Below are 15648 nucleotides of genomic sequence, written 5' to 3'. Positions count from 1 at the left end.
TTCTGCAGCTTCATTGCATCCCCCCTCGCATATCCACCGACGTCCCTCTAGTGCCCACTGTAGCCATCTTGCGGTCCTTGTCGCCCCCTTGTCTCCTTTGTCCCCGGCAAAGCAGCCCCGTCGCACCCCCGCTCCCACCGCGCTGTAAGCCCCTCTTTGCCCCGTCTCACCCCCTCCCACCCCGCCTCTCCCCCGCGGCATCCCGCCCCGCGGAGCCGCGTCCCCGCCTCTCCGCGGCGCCCCGCGGAGCCGCACCGGCGCGGAGGGCGCAGCGGAGCGGCCGCGTTCCGCCGCCCGGCGCTGCCATCACGGCCCGGCACGGCTCGGATCGGCACGGTGAGAGGCGGGGGGGGCGGATGCGGGGCTGACGGTGGCGATGACAGGACCGGGAGGGAAGTGAGCGGAGCGGAGGCCGTTCCGGCGCCCGGGTCTCCCCGGTCCCAGCTGTGGTATCGCAGGGGGTGGGCAGAAGATCGCGAGCAAAGACGGAATCCAAGAAAAACATTAAACTATATATCCAAAGATTTAATTAATTTGCCTTTAATTCCCCCCCCCCCCCCCCCAACAATTAGTCATTTGGTGGCGAGGGGGTTGGAACAAGATGATCTTTAAGGTCCCTTGCAAAGCAAACCGGTTTGTGACTAAAGGATTCTATGGCCAGCTGCTGCTGTTCGGAGGATGCTGTCACTTTGCCGGAGGAGGATGCTTTGGGCGGGGGGAGGGGCTGGGGGGCTGTGTGCTCCGAAAAGGGACCAGGATGTGGCCCCTGGATACCCCAACCTCATCCTTGCCCAACTCTTTGCTACCCCCTCCCCAGGAGACGGCGGGGTCCGAGCGCACTCGTGCCATCAGATGTGCCGTGCAGGCTCTGCTGCGTGCGTGTGCGGCAGGATGAGGATGGCGACGGGCTCCACAAGGAGGATGGGCGCGTTATGAATTTCCAAACCAGCCGCTGACTGGCAGCACAGCCTGCTTGGGTCATGCTTTGCATCCACCTTATGCCCAGGCTGGCTAGCAGTGATGCTGATAGCTTGTCCCTGCATATTCCAAGCCTGGGGTACAGCAGCAGGGTCAGGGACCAGCCCAGACTCTCTGGCTCACGTTAGAGCCGTGTTGTAGAGATACAAATGGCTCAGAGATGGACATTTTGTGAAACACAGCTGCAGAAATAATGATTGCATTTCTGCCATCTATAAATAAATGAAGGTGAAAGGGCACATTTCCCATTCGGCTCATTGGAGGCGGGATTAAGATTGAGAGCTGGCTGACTGACAGACAGAGGTCTTTCAAATATTAATAGATATTAAATTATAACTTCACTGGGATTAGCACCTAAAGGATCCCATAGCAAACTACACCCCTGGGAATCATAACAGTTGTTATGTCATCGTTTATAGTCAATATTATTTTTCAGGCTGCAGATGATGCAAGGGTGAGGGATTTTCCAAGGGAAAGAGTTCACTTAAATGTTTTGGGTTTTTCTTTTTACGTAGTTAGTGCTGTGAGTCAGGGCTTCTAGGGGGCCCACCTCAGTCATTGAGGTCCCTCAAAGCCCCTTATTTCTGCAATGGAATCTTAAAATTGGTTGATGCTTTTTCCTTTTCAGATCTTAAAAAAAAAAAAAATCAGAAACATATGTTTTTGTGCTGCTTAGCTTTCAGTGATTCAGTGATCAGTGAGGCATGGACTGCACTGGGTGCAGGTGGGCTGAGCAAAACCCTGGGTGCAACAGCAGTTGTGCAGCCCAGTCCTGATGAGCACAGCCCAAGACAGCCTTTGTGCCTGAATGTTGGCAGTGATGGCATACATGTGATTCCTGTTCTGTGAAATCCCTGCCTGGCCTTTCTCAGGGCTGCCCAGTGCATCAGCTGCCAGTTTCCTCTTCCAGCCCAAGGGCCTTCTGCCTTGGGGTGGGTTTTGTGCTGCTGCTGCTGCCTCTCTTGTGGGGCTTGTAAAAAATTAAATATACACCTGGGTGGCATTCTTGGAGCTTCCCTGGAGCGACACACTGAGCTTTAAAGAGGAAAAATACCCTTGTTCCATGGCCTTGGGAATGTCCCCAACATGCTGTCCTCTGTAGTGACTCACAGACCCCTTCCACCTATTGGCCCCTCTCTTTGCAGGAGTTGAGATCCTTGCTTGAACCTGACACAGGGGAGGAAGTAACAAACAAATGGAGATGTGGAACCTCCCCTTAGCATCTGTTCTGGGACCATCCCATTACCTGGGGTGCCTTGTTCTGGGGATCCTCCCAGGTGGGATGCAGGCTGTGGTGGCTATTGCTTATTGCCAGTATGGGAACCAGTGCTCCTGGTTTGGCATCCCAAGCCCTGCCACGTATTCAGTGTGCTTGGCGTTATCACTGCCATGATCACACATCATTTATCAGAGTTGCCTAATTGATGTTTCCAAGTTAATTTATGAAGTGTGTGGAGAGCCTTCTGAGAAGCAGTAGCAACACTTGGGGCCACTTGCTGTAACTCTTGGTCACAGGGCACCTCAGAATGATGGATGAGCTGTGGTATGAAGACTTACGACTGTTACCAGAGGGCTTGTTTTATTTTTAAACCCACAGCGGCTTAAAAAGCTACTGTCTAGCTGGTAGCAAAGGACTGTGCTGGGGCCTGGGGTGATGGTGCCCGGTGTCAGTGCAGCAGGGAGGGTTATCATTCCTGGGTGGGCAAAGCACCACCACAGGGCATTGCCACTGTGGGTGCTCCCACGAGCCGGTGAGCCAGTGTCCCTGCAGCACAGATGGGTGCAGGGGTGGCTTTGCTGGGCAGTGGGTGCTGGGGACACTGTGGTGATGGTGTCTGCCCCTGACTGCATAGCTGAGCCTGCTTACATTCTCCTGCATCGGAGTTAGCCATGGAAGTCAGTGACGATGCTCTGACCCTGCAGAAGGAGGTTCGGAAGTGCCATGGGGCTGCCTGCGCATCCTGACCCTCCCCAGGCACCCGTGGCCAGCGGGGCCCTGAGCGGGGCTTGCCGGGGGTGCATGGCCGGCACTGGGCGCCGGGGCTCTGGGGGTGAGGGGTGGCTGCCACGGCCCTGCCGAAATGCTCCGTGATGGGGACAGCAGCCCCCGACTGCCCCCGGACCTGCGGCCGTGGCAAGGGCACCTGTCAGGGATTTTCTGGCTTCGGGCAGAGCCCAGAACTCAATCCGCGTGGCTCCGGCGCACCTGTTAATCGTCCCCCGTGAATTTCACAGCCAAAATCTGGCAGCGAGTTCAGGCCAGCATTTTGCTGCCTCCCCAGTAATTTCCTGCGGCTGCGCTCCGCTTCAGCCTGGCTCACACAGGGCAAGCTCCGGGAGGGGAGGGGCACGGAGAGCGCTTGGAAAATTACCTTTAAGACAAAGAGGAAGGGGATGAGAAGCAGCTTAGCTGGCTTTGTTCTAATAGCAGTAATCACCTGAAGGGCGAGCATGAGCCCGCGGCGCTGGATCCGCGCAGCGCTGCCCGGGGCCGCTGGGCTCGGCTCTCCCCGCCGCGCCCCGCGGCTCTCGCCTCCTCCCCGATGGCAGCGTGCACTTTGCTCCTGCTTGGAACAAGTGCACTCAGCGGGCTTTATTGTACAAAAGACCATATTTACATAAACAGGGGAGAGGCTGTCAGAAGGTGAATATGAGACGCCTTGAAGGGAAGCTGGTGGTTTGAATACCCCAAACTCACCGGGCCATCGAGCCTGAAGGGAGGAGTGAAAGCAGGATTGCGATTTTGACCTTGTTCTTTTCCTCTTCTGACAGTGTTTTCAGACACTGCCGCTGCCCACAGCGAGCAGGGCTGGTGCCGAGAGGAGGAGGGGAACTCTGCAAGGTAAGCCGGGCTTTTTAAAGGCTTTCTCCCCGTTTAGCTTTCTAAAAGTAGTGTGGAGATGGAGGCGGAGGTGGTGATCCCGTGTCACAGGGACTTCCACCATCTCGCGCTTTTTGCTTCCTGCAGCCTTCTCTGGTTACGGGTCACCAGTGGGAACAATGGCGATTTCCCGTGCTTGATTTCTGCCCTGTTTTAGTCACACAGCAAAACGCAGCGAGTGCTCTGCGGTGGGCTCCCTCTCAGCCCTGCTCGCATGGATGAGGTTTATCGGTTGCATAAAATGTTTATCTATGAACAAGCCATGCTGACATCAAGGATCTTTCTACAAAACGTTGATTAAATGAATGACGACGTTGTTGAGGCTTGAAGACGGAAATGAGGTTTAGCTTTGTTAAGGAGGTGCCTGGTGGAAATATTTACAGTATTCCTCAAATTTCAGTTATTCCTATTTTCCCTGGGGGAAGGGGCCAAATCTGGCTGATGCTTCAGAGGTTCTGTACACCGTTTCTCAGGGTCGTGTGTACCGAGGGGGTCCAGAGCGATCCGATGTGACGGTGTCTGGGGGCGGGACGCTGTGACTGTGGTGATTGTGTTTCTGTTTCACGGCATCACATATCGCACACACACCACTTCTTGCAGGAAGCTGGAAAAAATCTGACTGTCCTGACACGGAGAAATGTGGAGGTGGTGATGGGGGGTGAGTGGTTGGTGAGAGAGCAGGCATTGAGGAGGTTTCGTTTTACAAATGTGGGACAAAAGTGTAGTGCCGAGGAACGGGGGAGCCATGAGTTGATTAGCACGGGGAATTAGAGGAGATGTGTGTGTGGCAGCGTTTAATCTCTTAATGAGAAAAATATACCCAAGCTGCCTGTAGTAGGGAGCGTTCAGGGACAAACATGACATTGTGCAAGGGCGTGCCCTTGCTCTGTGTCCTCCACCTGCTGTCCCTGAGACTTGTCTAAAGGATGCTGGGGAGCAGGGATGGGAACCTGTTATCCACAGGAGGTGTAAAATGTGGGGCAGAAGTGAGGATTGGGGGTGGGGATAAATTTGTTTCTCATACGGGCTGGACACCAAAGAGTGCCCTGCCAAGTTGTTTCCTTCTGTTCCCGAGTCCATTAATAGGCTCTGCTTCCTTGATTAGTTGGTGCCTGTGCGGAACGGTAATGAGAGCTGGGCTCAACCCATCAATTCTAGGTCAGTGGTTGTGTGCTGGGGATTTGGGATCAGGCAGGGGGAGAGAAGGGAGACAGAGCTGGATGCCGGCTTCTAAAAAGAAGCATGGAGCCTGCCTGAAGCTGGCCCTGCTTGCAGCCATCAGGGGAAAGGCTGCCTGCACACATGGTGGGGGGAAAGGCTGCCTGCACCCCTCTGGGGGGCTGTGCTTCCTGTGTCTGCAAAGGGTCCCAAGGGTCATGTTGTGCCCTGTCACCCTGGACATGTTCCATGCCTGTTGAGAGGCTCATTGCCCATTTGAGATGTGCTTTCCTGAGAAGATAACATTGCAGTGATTAGATCCATTAAGGAGACAGAAGAAATAGGTGGGTTTTAAAACTGAAGGAGACTGCCGTGCTCCTGAAGGATATCTGCCTCTTGCAGAGCTGCTTTCCTCCTCATCTGGCAGCAGAGTTCTCATTTAGCAGTGACTTTTCATAATTTCTAGTGGCTAACCTCAGAACTTTCCCTAAATGCAGGCAGGCGAGGCTGAATAGTGAAGAGCAGCATGGACCTGGATATGCTGAACATGTTTGTCATCGCTGGTGGCACCCTGGCTATCCCCATCCTGGCCTTTGTGGCCTCATTCCTCCTCTGGCCCTCGGCGCTTATCCGCATCTACTACTGGTGAGTGCACGAGCCCCGCTGCTCGCGTGGGGGGGTGGAACCTGTGCCCAGCAGGGCCCCACACACACGGGTCACAGTGTGGACAGAGCTGGGTGTTCCTGCTCCTGATGGCAATATGGTCTTCCAGGGCCATGCCAACTGTGTGCAGCTTTAAATGTGTCTGGGAGAAAAAAATGGCATTTTCATATTGCATTTTTGCTGTGGAGGCCTCTTGCTGTCCCAGGGGTTTGGCTGTGCCAAGGGGCAGCTGGCCAGGGTGCCACTGCAGTGCCAGCTTGCAAGATCTCTCCAAACTTCTTTGGGTTGCTTTCCCAAGGACAGGACTGAGAAAAGCGCTGCCACTGCAGTCTATCCACCAGCCTGGCAGCTGTGGCGGTCTGGTGACCTCCCACCTCATCAGTGTGGCTGTGGTGTGGGTGTCCCTGAGCTCACATGCTCCATCCCAGCTGACAGCCTGCTCAGCAGGCAGGCACTTGTCCCTCATTAGTAGTTATGGGTGAGGCTTTTCTCATCCTTCCTTTTTCTTCTGGAATGGAGCATCAGAGAAGATGGAGGGATGCTTTTCCTTATCCCTTGAATCTTGTCCTTTCTGATACCAGGAGGTAAGCACTAAATCCTTCAGTCCTTCTTTGTCCCTGGAAATCAGTGATAAGCCCACTGGCAGCTTTCCTCTCTGGGTTTGTTGCAAGGAAAAGCTGGAGTAAGTCCCTTCAGAAGTCAGGGCAGAGCCTCATCCCCCAGCATGGAGCAGGCAGCAGCAGGCAGACAGCACAGGCAGGGCAGGCAGCGTGTCAGGCTGCCCTCACGTGCTGCTGGTCGATGGTGGCTCCTACAGTTCAGCTCAGGGGTGTTTCCAAGTCCAAGTGACCTCGTGTGAGAGGAAGCTGTTTGTCCATCACAGCACTCAGGTTCAGCAATGGGATGAAACCTGTTTCTTAAGGCGCTTTAATTAGAAGCTTTTTACTCACAGCATCTGAAAGAGGGGGGAGCATGGGATGAAAACCCCAGTGATGGGATTACCACTCTGCAGAGGAGAGCAGGCAGTGTCACAGCCTTCCACTGCCCCATGGGTGTCTGAGTGGTACTGGGTTGGCAATCCAGGTGGTTTATTTCTTTGGATATGTGAGCGGCTGGTGGAAGCCAGGGAGGACCCTGATGGACTGAGGTTCTGAGGAGGATGCCTGGAAAGCACTGCAGGGTGAGTGTGCTCAGGGTGAAGCCTTCAGCAGCCAGGGGTGGCAGGACAGGGCAGAGGAGGTGCAGGGTCTATGCCAGGAGCTTGGAGAAGCCGGGCTGAATGGAAGGTAGAGAATGCCCCGCTGCCTTTGTTATTTTGGGGTTGCAGATAAGGAGCTGAGTGAAAATGCACTGTGGGGAGGTTGGTCTGTGTTTGGGTGAGGGAGGGAGCCTGTAAGCAGGGGTCAGAAGGACTGTCTTCTTTTGAAGGATGTGATCCCCCCCATTCCTTTCTTCCAGCATTTCTGGCAGTATGGGCTTCTTACAGGAGTAATTGCAATGCACTGTGTGTCATGGGCGCCTCTTTTTTTAGGGACAGTGGACAAAGAGTGTGTGTTTGCCCTTACTCTTCCTTTTCTATTGGCTTCTTTCCAAGTTGGAGTTTTTTGAAGGGTGCAATTCCTGTTTCCCCATCAGCAGAGGCAGGAGAGGTGCAGGAAGCATGCCACATTGCCCTCCTCTTTCAGCCCCATGCAGCTCCAGCTTTGCAGCACAGTTCCTGGGAGGTCCTGGGGGAAGCTTCTCCCTTCTTCCATAATTCCCTGCCTCCTCCTTCTTCTCCTTGCCAGTCAGTGTCCTCAGTTGGCACAGTCAAGGGTCATGCTGGGCCCCCTCACCCCGGCCTTGCTGCTTTCCCTGCTGCTAATGCGCCTTCCTGCCTGGCAGGATATCCAGGGCTGCCCCGCTGACCCAGCCCCGCAGCCGCTCTGCCTGTGCTGCCACAGGGCTTAATCAGTTTAGCTGCTGCCACTAAGTGAGTTAACACCTTGTGAGGGATCAGTTCAGCTTTGCACAGATTATTTTGCCTTCTGCTGAATTGATCCATTAGGATCAGTTGCTAAAAATGTTATCATCTTGGCCATTGGTAGTTCACACTAGTGCCTTTGAGGCAAGGACTCTTAAGACACTTATTAGGGAGAAATTCACCTCTCCTTGTAGGACCGGCACAGAGCTGAGATGCTGCTTAAGTCCCACTAACTCCCTCGAAAAAGAGATTATGCTAAAAGAGGATTTCACTATGCATAAGCTTTGAGTGGGCAGAGAGGTAGGACAGTCCAGAAGTGCTGGTGACCTTGCTCTTGTGTCTTAAATAAACTCTGATACGGCCTATAAAAGTATTTGCCAGTGTCTTGGCCACCAGGAGTAGCCCAGCAGTTGTCCTGACAAGGGCTGTATCTGAGCACAGGGGAATCACAGACGAAGCAGCCCCATTCTCTGCCGTGGGCTGCACGTACACGTCATGTGTCCGAAGTGTCACCGATAATCTCTGTCCAGGTCCCTCTGGCCAGCAGTTTTGCAGCATCCTCTGAGCAGGCTGCAAGCATATGCTGGCAGGACTGTCTGCCTCTGCTTTTAGAGGAGCAGCATTTGGGTTAGCCTGCTATCTTCTGGGGTGCTAAACCCAGTGTAAGGATGGTCCACTCCAGTCCTTTGTGTGTGTATAAATACATTTTCAGAGGCTGTCTAGCTGGTCAATGGGAATTGGGTTTCTGTGGTGCTCCAGGGTGACACAGTTGTTTTGGCTGGCAGCTGATGTGCTTGTCTGTGGGGTGATGTACTCACATTGATGCAGGACTGTGTCCAAATAACCCTGTGACAGATCCACCCTATCCACCTGTCTACCTTGGAGAGCTGTCTACCTTGGCTTGCCCATCCTGTGCCATGTGTGCTTAAGTCTCTGTCCTCATACCAGCCTTTGGGCATTTTCTCTTTTACCATTGTTATTTCGTCCCATTTCCATTGCTTAATGAGTTATTTAGGGTATTTTTTTTTAAGTTCTTAACAGACAGTGGATCTCCACAAACCATCTGCAGTGCAGCCAGCAGCCAATACTACACCTGCCCAGGGACCACATGCACAGGGTTAATTCCAGTGGTCCCATTATAGCACCAGTGAGAGCCCAACCTAACTGGCCTTAGTAAGCCAAAAAATCTGTGGCTGCCTTCAGACTTGCCACCTGGCTAGTGTCATGGCTGGGCCCTGGTCTTGTCTTTCTCACTGGTGTTTTCTCCTTGTTTCCAGGTACTGGCGCCGAGCCTTGGGCATGCAGGTTAGATATGCAAACTACGATGACTATCAGTTTTGTTATTCCTATAGAGGAAGGCCTGGATACCGACCATCCATCCTGATGTTACACGGGTTCTCAGCCCACAAGGACATGTGGCTGTCCATAGTCAAGGTGGGATTCCATTTCTATCATGTTGCTCCTTCCTGAGAGTTGATGGTCCTGGGCTTGGGGAGAGTGTGGGGGGCCCAATAATTGCATGCATGGGATAGGATGACTACTGTAACATGCTAGGAACACACTGCTTAGCTCCATGCCCATTTCTTGTTACTTCCCTTCACCCTATAACATGCAGAGCTGCAGGGGAAGAGCAGTACACACCTGCTGCCTCCATGGGAAGGAAGTCTTGGCCATGCTCTCTCATCATGTCATCCTTGGTACATGAGCTGACTTACTCTGGTGCACGAGCAACCAGGGCTGCCAGGAGGAGACTGACCCCCCCTGCTCCCACCTGGCTTCCCACTTGCCATCCTTGGGCTTTGCAGCAGTTTCCCTGCACTGTAACCACTCCTGGTTTGTTTCTTCAGTTCCTGCCGAAGAACCTGCACTTGGTATGTGTGGACATGCCTGGGCACGAGGGTACGACCCGCTCAGACTTGGATGATTACTCCATTAGTGGGCAAGCTAAAAGAATACACCAGGTAAAGCTCCAGCATCACATCACTTTTGCAGAGGGATATGGGGACGTGAGGGACGTGGGGACGAGAGGGATGCTAAGCCCTGTGAGTCTGCCTTGTGTGGCCTCACTCTCTCCCTTCCCAGGCAGCCAGAGCTGCCAGCCTCAAGCTTTTGAGTTGAATTTCTCTAATGACCTGACCCCATGCTGTTGTTCCCTCTCTCCTAACAATGCTCCTTCTGCTCCCTGCCAGTTCGTGGAGTGCATCAAGCTGAACAGAAAGCCCTTTCATCTGGTTGGCACTTCCATGGGGGGGAATGTTGCTGGCGTCTATGCTGCTCAGTACCCAGAAGATATTTGCAGCCTGACCCTCATCTGTCCTGCAGGTGGGCAAGGCAGGGGAGGGGAAACAGAGAGAGGGCAAGCAGAAGCCAGTGCAAAAGCCCAGGGCAGTGCTGGAGGCAGCATAGATGTGTAGTGCAAAGCATTTAGAAATATTTTGTATTTACACTCTGGAAATCTCTGGCAAGGCACAAGAGAAAATCACAGCTTTGTGCTGACTACTCTTCTCCAGGGGTTTGATGTTTGCCCCACTGTGCTTTGGTTACAGTCAGGACTAGGGAAAATGGGACAAGTTCTGCTCTGGAGGAAAATGCTTTTTCCCTTGGGATGGCAGGCATTTTGCACAGCATGTCTGCAGCCTCTCAGTTCAGGAGTGGGATTCAAGACTGCAACAGGAATGGCCTCCCCATTCTGGCCTCCTGAAAGCCCTAGTGTGCTGAAGGCCTGGGGCTTTGGGAACTGGAGGGCTCTGACCTCCCACCTTTGGGTGCCTGCAGTGGGAAGAGCACTTCAGGGCTGGGCACAGGTCAGCAGGATGTCCCCTCTGTCCTCTTCGTCCCCAGCATCCCCTGGATGGGGGCTCAGGGAAGCCTGGGCATGATATGCTGCAGGAGGCAGAGCAGGCAGAGAGCTTCTCTGCCAGGGAGGCTTTGCTGCATCCCAGTTGTCATAGCAGCTCCCTTCCCCTCCCACACAAGGAAAGCCACTTCCAAATAAGCACTAAGGCATGAAACAAAGCAAATGTTACCTAGCTACCAGGCTCTGGGGGCGTCAAGTTCCCACTCCCCTCTGGGAGAAATGTTGACTGCCTCTCTGGCTGTTTCTGGATGTGAAACCTCTGTGTGGGGGCTGCAGAAAGATTTAGGATTAAATTGCTGGGGAATTTTTCTTCAGTGGTTTATGCACATGGGGCTGCTGAAATTTTCTGTCCAACCCAGTGCAGTGGCAGTCTGGGCACTAGTGTTTGCATCTGATGACCACATAAAAATAAGCACTGTAGCTTTTGCTGATGTAGGCATGCATGTCTACACCTTGTGCCATGCCAGCCTGTGGGCGTGCCAAGCCCTGTAGCAGGCTGGGTACCTCTGGATGCATATTGAAGTGGCTGTATGTTCAGATGTTTTCTTCCTCTCTTTTTATAATTTTTTTTTCCAAGAGTGAGCAGGCAGGAAGCCAGAGGCAGGGATGAGGGATATCAGTACAAGGATGGGTTTTTTTGGGCTATTTGAGGGGATCTCATCTGGATTTCACCCCTTCTCATTTCACCAGGCCTGCCAAGTACTGACAGCAAGTTCATTAAGCAGCTCCGGGAGCTGCAGGAGTCCAAACGCATTGACAGGATCCCTTTAATCCCCTCGACGCCCGAGGAGATGGCAGACATGCTGAAGCTGTGCTCCTACGTTCGCTTCAAGGTGCCACAGCAGGTGAGAAGGGAGCTGGGAAAGGGGAGCTTGGGGGTGGTGACAAGGTTTGCTTCTCCCTGAGCCTACATGGTGACAATTGAGGCAATGCTGGGAGTAGAGCTAGAGCTGCCAACCCCGTCATCACCCAGGTGAGACACACCCAGCCCCACTCCTTGCATTTTTCCAGCATTTTCCCTTCAAACCCTCTTTTCCAAGCTCCCTGTGGCAGTCCCTGCTGGAATTCCTCCTCCCGTGGAGTTTTTGGCAGCAGGCTGGGATGTGGAAGGGTTTTGTAGTAAATATGGCTGCAGGAAGCATTAAATAAATAAGGCAGCTGTTGTCTGATGTGGAGGGAGATTGTTCGCTGCTTTTTAAGTAAAAGTAATGAAAATGTTAATTGCATCATTGTCAAGCAAGAGGAACTTGGTGAGGGGCTGGCTATTAAACTAGTTTTCCTTAGGAAATCTGGAGTGAGTAGATTGGAGAGTAAGAAGAAAATGTAAAGTAGTGCCAAGACCTTTTGTGTTTTTGGCAAAAGAATACGTGAAAGAAGAAAAGTGCAGTCATGGCTGAGGTGGCTGCTGGCCAGGGGCAGAAATTGGGTCTGCATCATAAAAGACAATATTACTTGTTGCTGAAATATACGTTGCTTAAGCATGGTTTCAACAGCCCCACATGCTTAGTAAGAAACTCATGCTGGGGCCAGACTTGCTGGGAAGACAAGGGCTGCTCTTGAGTGCTCTTGGGCAGGCTCAGCCCTGTGCAGGGCATGGGTCCCCTCCAGCAGCTCTCCCCTGCTCTCCCTGCAGATCCTCCAGGGCCTTGTTGACGTTCGCATCCCACACAATGAATTTTACCGAAAACGTAAGTGCGTGGGGCAGCCTCCTCACTAGGATTTCCAGCAGGATCCCCGGGGCCTGGGGACCAGCTCTTCCCAGCCCCCATGTCCCTGGCACATGGGTGGGTCCCAGCATCCCCGTGCTTTTTTGCTGAGGGTGGAAGGGGGCTGGGAACAGGTTTGGGGACACACCTTCATCACTGGTAGCAATGCACTGTCACCCCCACTGGTGATGGGGTTGTTGCTTCACCCTAACCCTTCCATCTGGGCTAACAAGTACCTATGAGGAAGATGTTTTGGCTCAGGGCCCCTCTGCAGCTGGGCTTCGTGGCAGGGCAAGGACAGCCCATCATCTCTGCATGGGTTTCCCATGAGGGGATACTAGCAGGACTGGCCCACATGGCCCCCTTTGAGACTGGAAGGCAAAACATCTCCCTGTAGGACTGACTCTTCTCTTGCCCCACTAGTGTTTTTAGAAATCGTGGATGAAAAGTCCAGGCACTCTCTCCATGAGAACATGAGCAAGATCAAAGCACCGACACAGGTCATCTGGGGAAAGCAGGACCAGGTAGGCAGCCCCCTGCACATCCCCCATGGACCTGTCTCCATCTCTGCCTGTGCTCACCCACGGGGGCACAGTGGGGGCTGTGCTGCTGAGCTGTGCACTGCTCTCGGGGAGCTGGCACGTGTGTCTGGTCCCCAGTGGGTTTAGACACAGGAACTCGGCAGGGTGATGGGCAGAAAGCTGACAGCCAGCTTTCCAGAGGGAGGAGAGGGCAGTGCCAGGCTGGGGGGTGCTGGGGGCAGGTGGGGGTAGGTGCCATCACTGACAGGCAAGGGCTGGGAAGAAGAATATTGTCAGTGAAGAGAGTTGTCCTGGCAACTGGGAAGAGATGTGCTGTTTGTGGGCAGGCTTTGAGGCAAAATCTTAGGGTTTGTTTCAGAGGCAGGAGTGGGAGGGAAGATGTGGGAGGAAGCAGGCTGCAGGCACGCAGAGGGCTCTATAAATGCAAAGATGCAAGTATTTGCTTGCAATGATACCTTCAAATTGAGACAGCAGCTGAAGAGCATACAGGAGAGTTCCCTGCTGCATGCTGAGGCTGGCACCTTGCAGCCTCCATGCCCTGTCCCCAGGCAGGACTGTGTCTGCATCCCTGCTCCACGTCTCGGTTGGATCCCAGCAGGGTTTCTGCAGTGCCCAGCAAAACCCATGTCTGACTGTGGCAGTGACTGTATTTTCCCTGCCACCCAGGTCCTGGATGTTTCTGGTGCCAGTGTTTTAGCAAGCGCTATTCCAGACTGCCACGTGTACATCCTGGAGAACTGTGGGCACTCCGTGGTGGTGGAGCGGCCCCGCAAGACAGCCAACCTCATCCTGGAGTTCCTGGCACTGCTGCACAGCATAGACAACAACAAGAAGCAGGCTTGAGCGTGGCAGGGAGCCAAGTGCCCATGCCAGGTTAAATTGTAAAGTACTGAAGCTTTGATACGTTCTCAGGGATCTTGTATGAATTGGGGTCAATGTGCCAAAGTCCCTGAGGAAGGCAGAATCACTGGTACCTAAACCTATACACCACTGGCACAGCAACCTGAGGTCATTGAGCAACCTCCATAGATGCAGGAACAGAAGCAGAGTATCTCCCTTTTCTACTTAGAGGTAAGGTAGAAATGAGCTGAAATCACCCAGTGCTCATCACACAGCCACCCAGCTTACCTGGGTTACCAGCACGTAGTTGTTCATGACATTTACCTAAACTATATATGAAATGTAGGAAGATATCTGGAATCCTGGACTGAGACTTAACAATATTTTTACTACTTAGAGTCCATCGTGTTGCATGCTGCTGTGCTGTAAGAGAACCCCCCAAGTGCTCCAGGCATCTGCTTGAGTGCTCTTTGTGTAGCTCCTTATCTCATGATTTATCCAGAAGAAACCTGAAAACTTCATGTGTGGAAGTCCAATGACTGTATGTGCAAAAATGTTTACACTCTGAGTGGGTTTTTCTAAATCTCTGAATAGCTCCTGTGTATTTGTAATGCCTTAACGTTGCCCAGGGCGTGGTGTCTGTGCACAGCCCACCTTGCCCAGGGTTGGTTCTACCTGAGGGTGAACACAGCCAGTGACAAGGGGGTGCAGGCAGCAGCTTTGCCAGCGCTGTGGACCTGGGGCAATGGGAACCACCCAGGGTGACCCGGCCCCTGAGCACGAGTCAGCAATAAGCCCATGGCCAGGGTGTGATTCAGCCACCTAGGGTGAACTCCTGTCTCAGCTCCTCTATCACATCGTGCTGCTGAACACCTGGGTGTAAATAACCATTTTCTTAATGAATTCTGTGAATTCTGCAAAAGCCAATGCCACCAGGAACAGGCATGAGGGGTGGGAGGGGGCTGTGTGTGACCAGCACAGGGAATGGTGAGGAGGGGACAGCCCACGAGGTGCTGGGCCGTGGTGGGGAAAGGTACAATGTACTTCTGCATCCTCTCTGTGATCGCAGCTCCTGATGAGTGAAGCTGTAGGTGGAATCAGGCAATACAGGCAAGCTGCACTTTACAGGCTGCAAGGTGATGCTCAGGGATGGATCCTGTGCCTCTGGGCGTGGTCCCTCCCTGCCTGTCCCAGGGACAGAGCGCTGGTCCAGGTCTCAGGCAGGACCAGTGGGTGCTGGAGGGCAAGGCAGCCTGTGGTGCACTCCAAGCAAAGCAGCAGGTGGCTGTCACCCCTCAGTCACCCCCAGCCTCCTCAGGGGGTGACAGTGGGTGCTGTTAGTGTCCCTCCCAACTGGGAACACAGGCTTGTGGTGCTGACAGCTTCCTGAGGTACCCAGATCTGTACATACATCTGAAACTCCCTGTCAGCTTCTTGGCTCTTTTTAAGAGAAGAAACATTGTTCTTTTAGACAAAAATAGAAATTTGCTGTTAATTGCTTGGTATTGTTTCTACTACAGGAGTTGATTTAAAGAACAAAATTGCTGGTAGTTTTGTGTGGTAAAAGCCAGAAAAACCTGTTTAGTATCTATATGGTTTCTCATGCCACAGATTGCTGTACACAAAGGATTTATATGGCTATTAAAATCTAATGATTTAAGGAGTCCATGGTGCAATGACTATTTTTTCCTTTGAAGAAGGTGGCTGTCGTGTGCGATGACACAGGGATTTGCTCTTCTGCTTCCTTCCTCCCCACATTTCTGGGAGATGCAGGTTTTGGCTCAAGGAATATTTCATAATGAAAAGAGAGATGTTGAAGACACAGAAGGCTCAAGTCATTTCTTCAGTGACAACACAAGTTTTCCTTTTATTCATATTATTAGGAAAAGGTGGCACCAAACACTTAAGAAGAAAATAGAACCTCAAGGGGCAAGAGAATTAGGTTTTAAGCACCAAGATTCCTCTTAAAACCCTTGCAAGCATGTTAAATACCAATTTCATCTATTATTGCAAGTCCTACTGAATTCATACACTGTGCTAGGACTAGCATTACATCAATT

At 52.7% G+C, this 15648-nt stretch overlaps 1 protein-coding gene across 3 annotated transcripts; it reads left to right on the top strand.

Moving 5' to 3' along the window:
* Positions 1 to 238: 238 nt before the first annotated feature.
* ABHD6 (abhydrolase domain containing 6, acylglycerol lipase) lies at positions 239 to 15251 on the top strand. Of its 3 annotated transcripts, none has more exons than XM_021532376.3 (10): positions 239 to 336; positions 3751 to 3820; positions 5515 to 5662; positions 8921 to 9077; positions 9491 to 9604; positions 9833 to 9965; positions 11191 to 11345; positions 12134 to 12188; positions 12630 to 12730; positions 13415 to 15251. In XM_021532376.3, the coding sequence occupies exons 3-10, from the start codon at positions 5544 to 5546 to the stop codon at positions 13589 to 13591; spliced, it is 1011 nt and encodes a 336-aa protein (XP_021388051.1). In that variant the 5' UTR covers positions 239 to 336; positions 3751 to 3820; positions 5515 to 5543; the 3' UTR covers positions 13592 to 15251. The 3 variants fall into 3 exon arrangements, with proteins under 3 accessions (XP_021388051.1, XP_021388061.1, XP_021388069.1); XM_021532386.4 differs by having other exon boundaries at positions 239 to 3622; XM_021532394.4 differs by lacking the exons at positions 239 to 336; positions 3751 to 3820 and adding an exon at positions 3887 to 4517.
* The last annotated feature ends 397 nt before the right edge of the window (positions 15252 to 15648 follow it).

Source organism: Lonchura striata, chromosome 12, assembly GCF_050655825.1.
Source record: "Lonchura striata isolate lonStrDom1 chromosome 12, ASM5065582v1, whole genome shotgun sequence".
NCBI classification, from domain to species: domain Eukaryota; kingdom Metazoa; phylum Chordata; class Aves; order Passeriformes; family Estrildidae; genus Lonchura; species Lonchura striata.
This window is presented reverse-complemented; position numbering and strand designations above follow the sequence as displayed.

Bases quoted from the DNA above. Each gene is read 5' to 3' on its own strand.
- ABHD6 (XM_021532376.3), top strand. From the start codon at position 5,544: ATGGACCTGGATATGCTGAACATGTTTGTCATCGCTGGTGGCACCCTG. The intron at 9,605-9,832 runs GTAAAGCTCCAG...GCTCCCTGCCAG, and splicing joins AAGCTAAAAGAATACACCAG to TTCGTGGAGTGCATCAAGCT. The intron at 11,346-12,133 runs GTGAGAAGGGAG...CTCTCCCTGCAG, and splicing joins GCTTCAAGGTGCCACAGCAG to ATCCTCCAGGGCCTTGTTGA.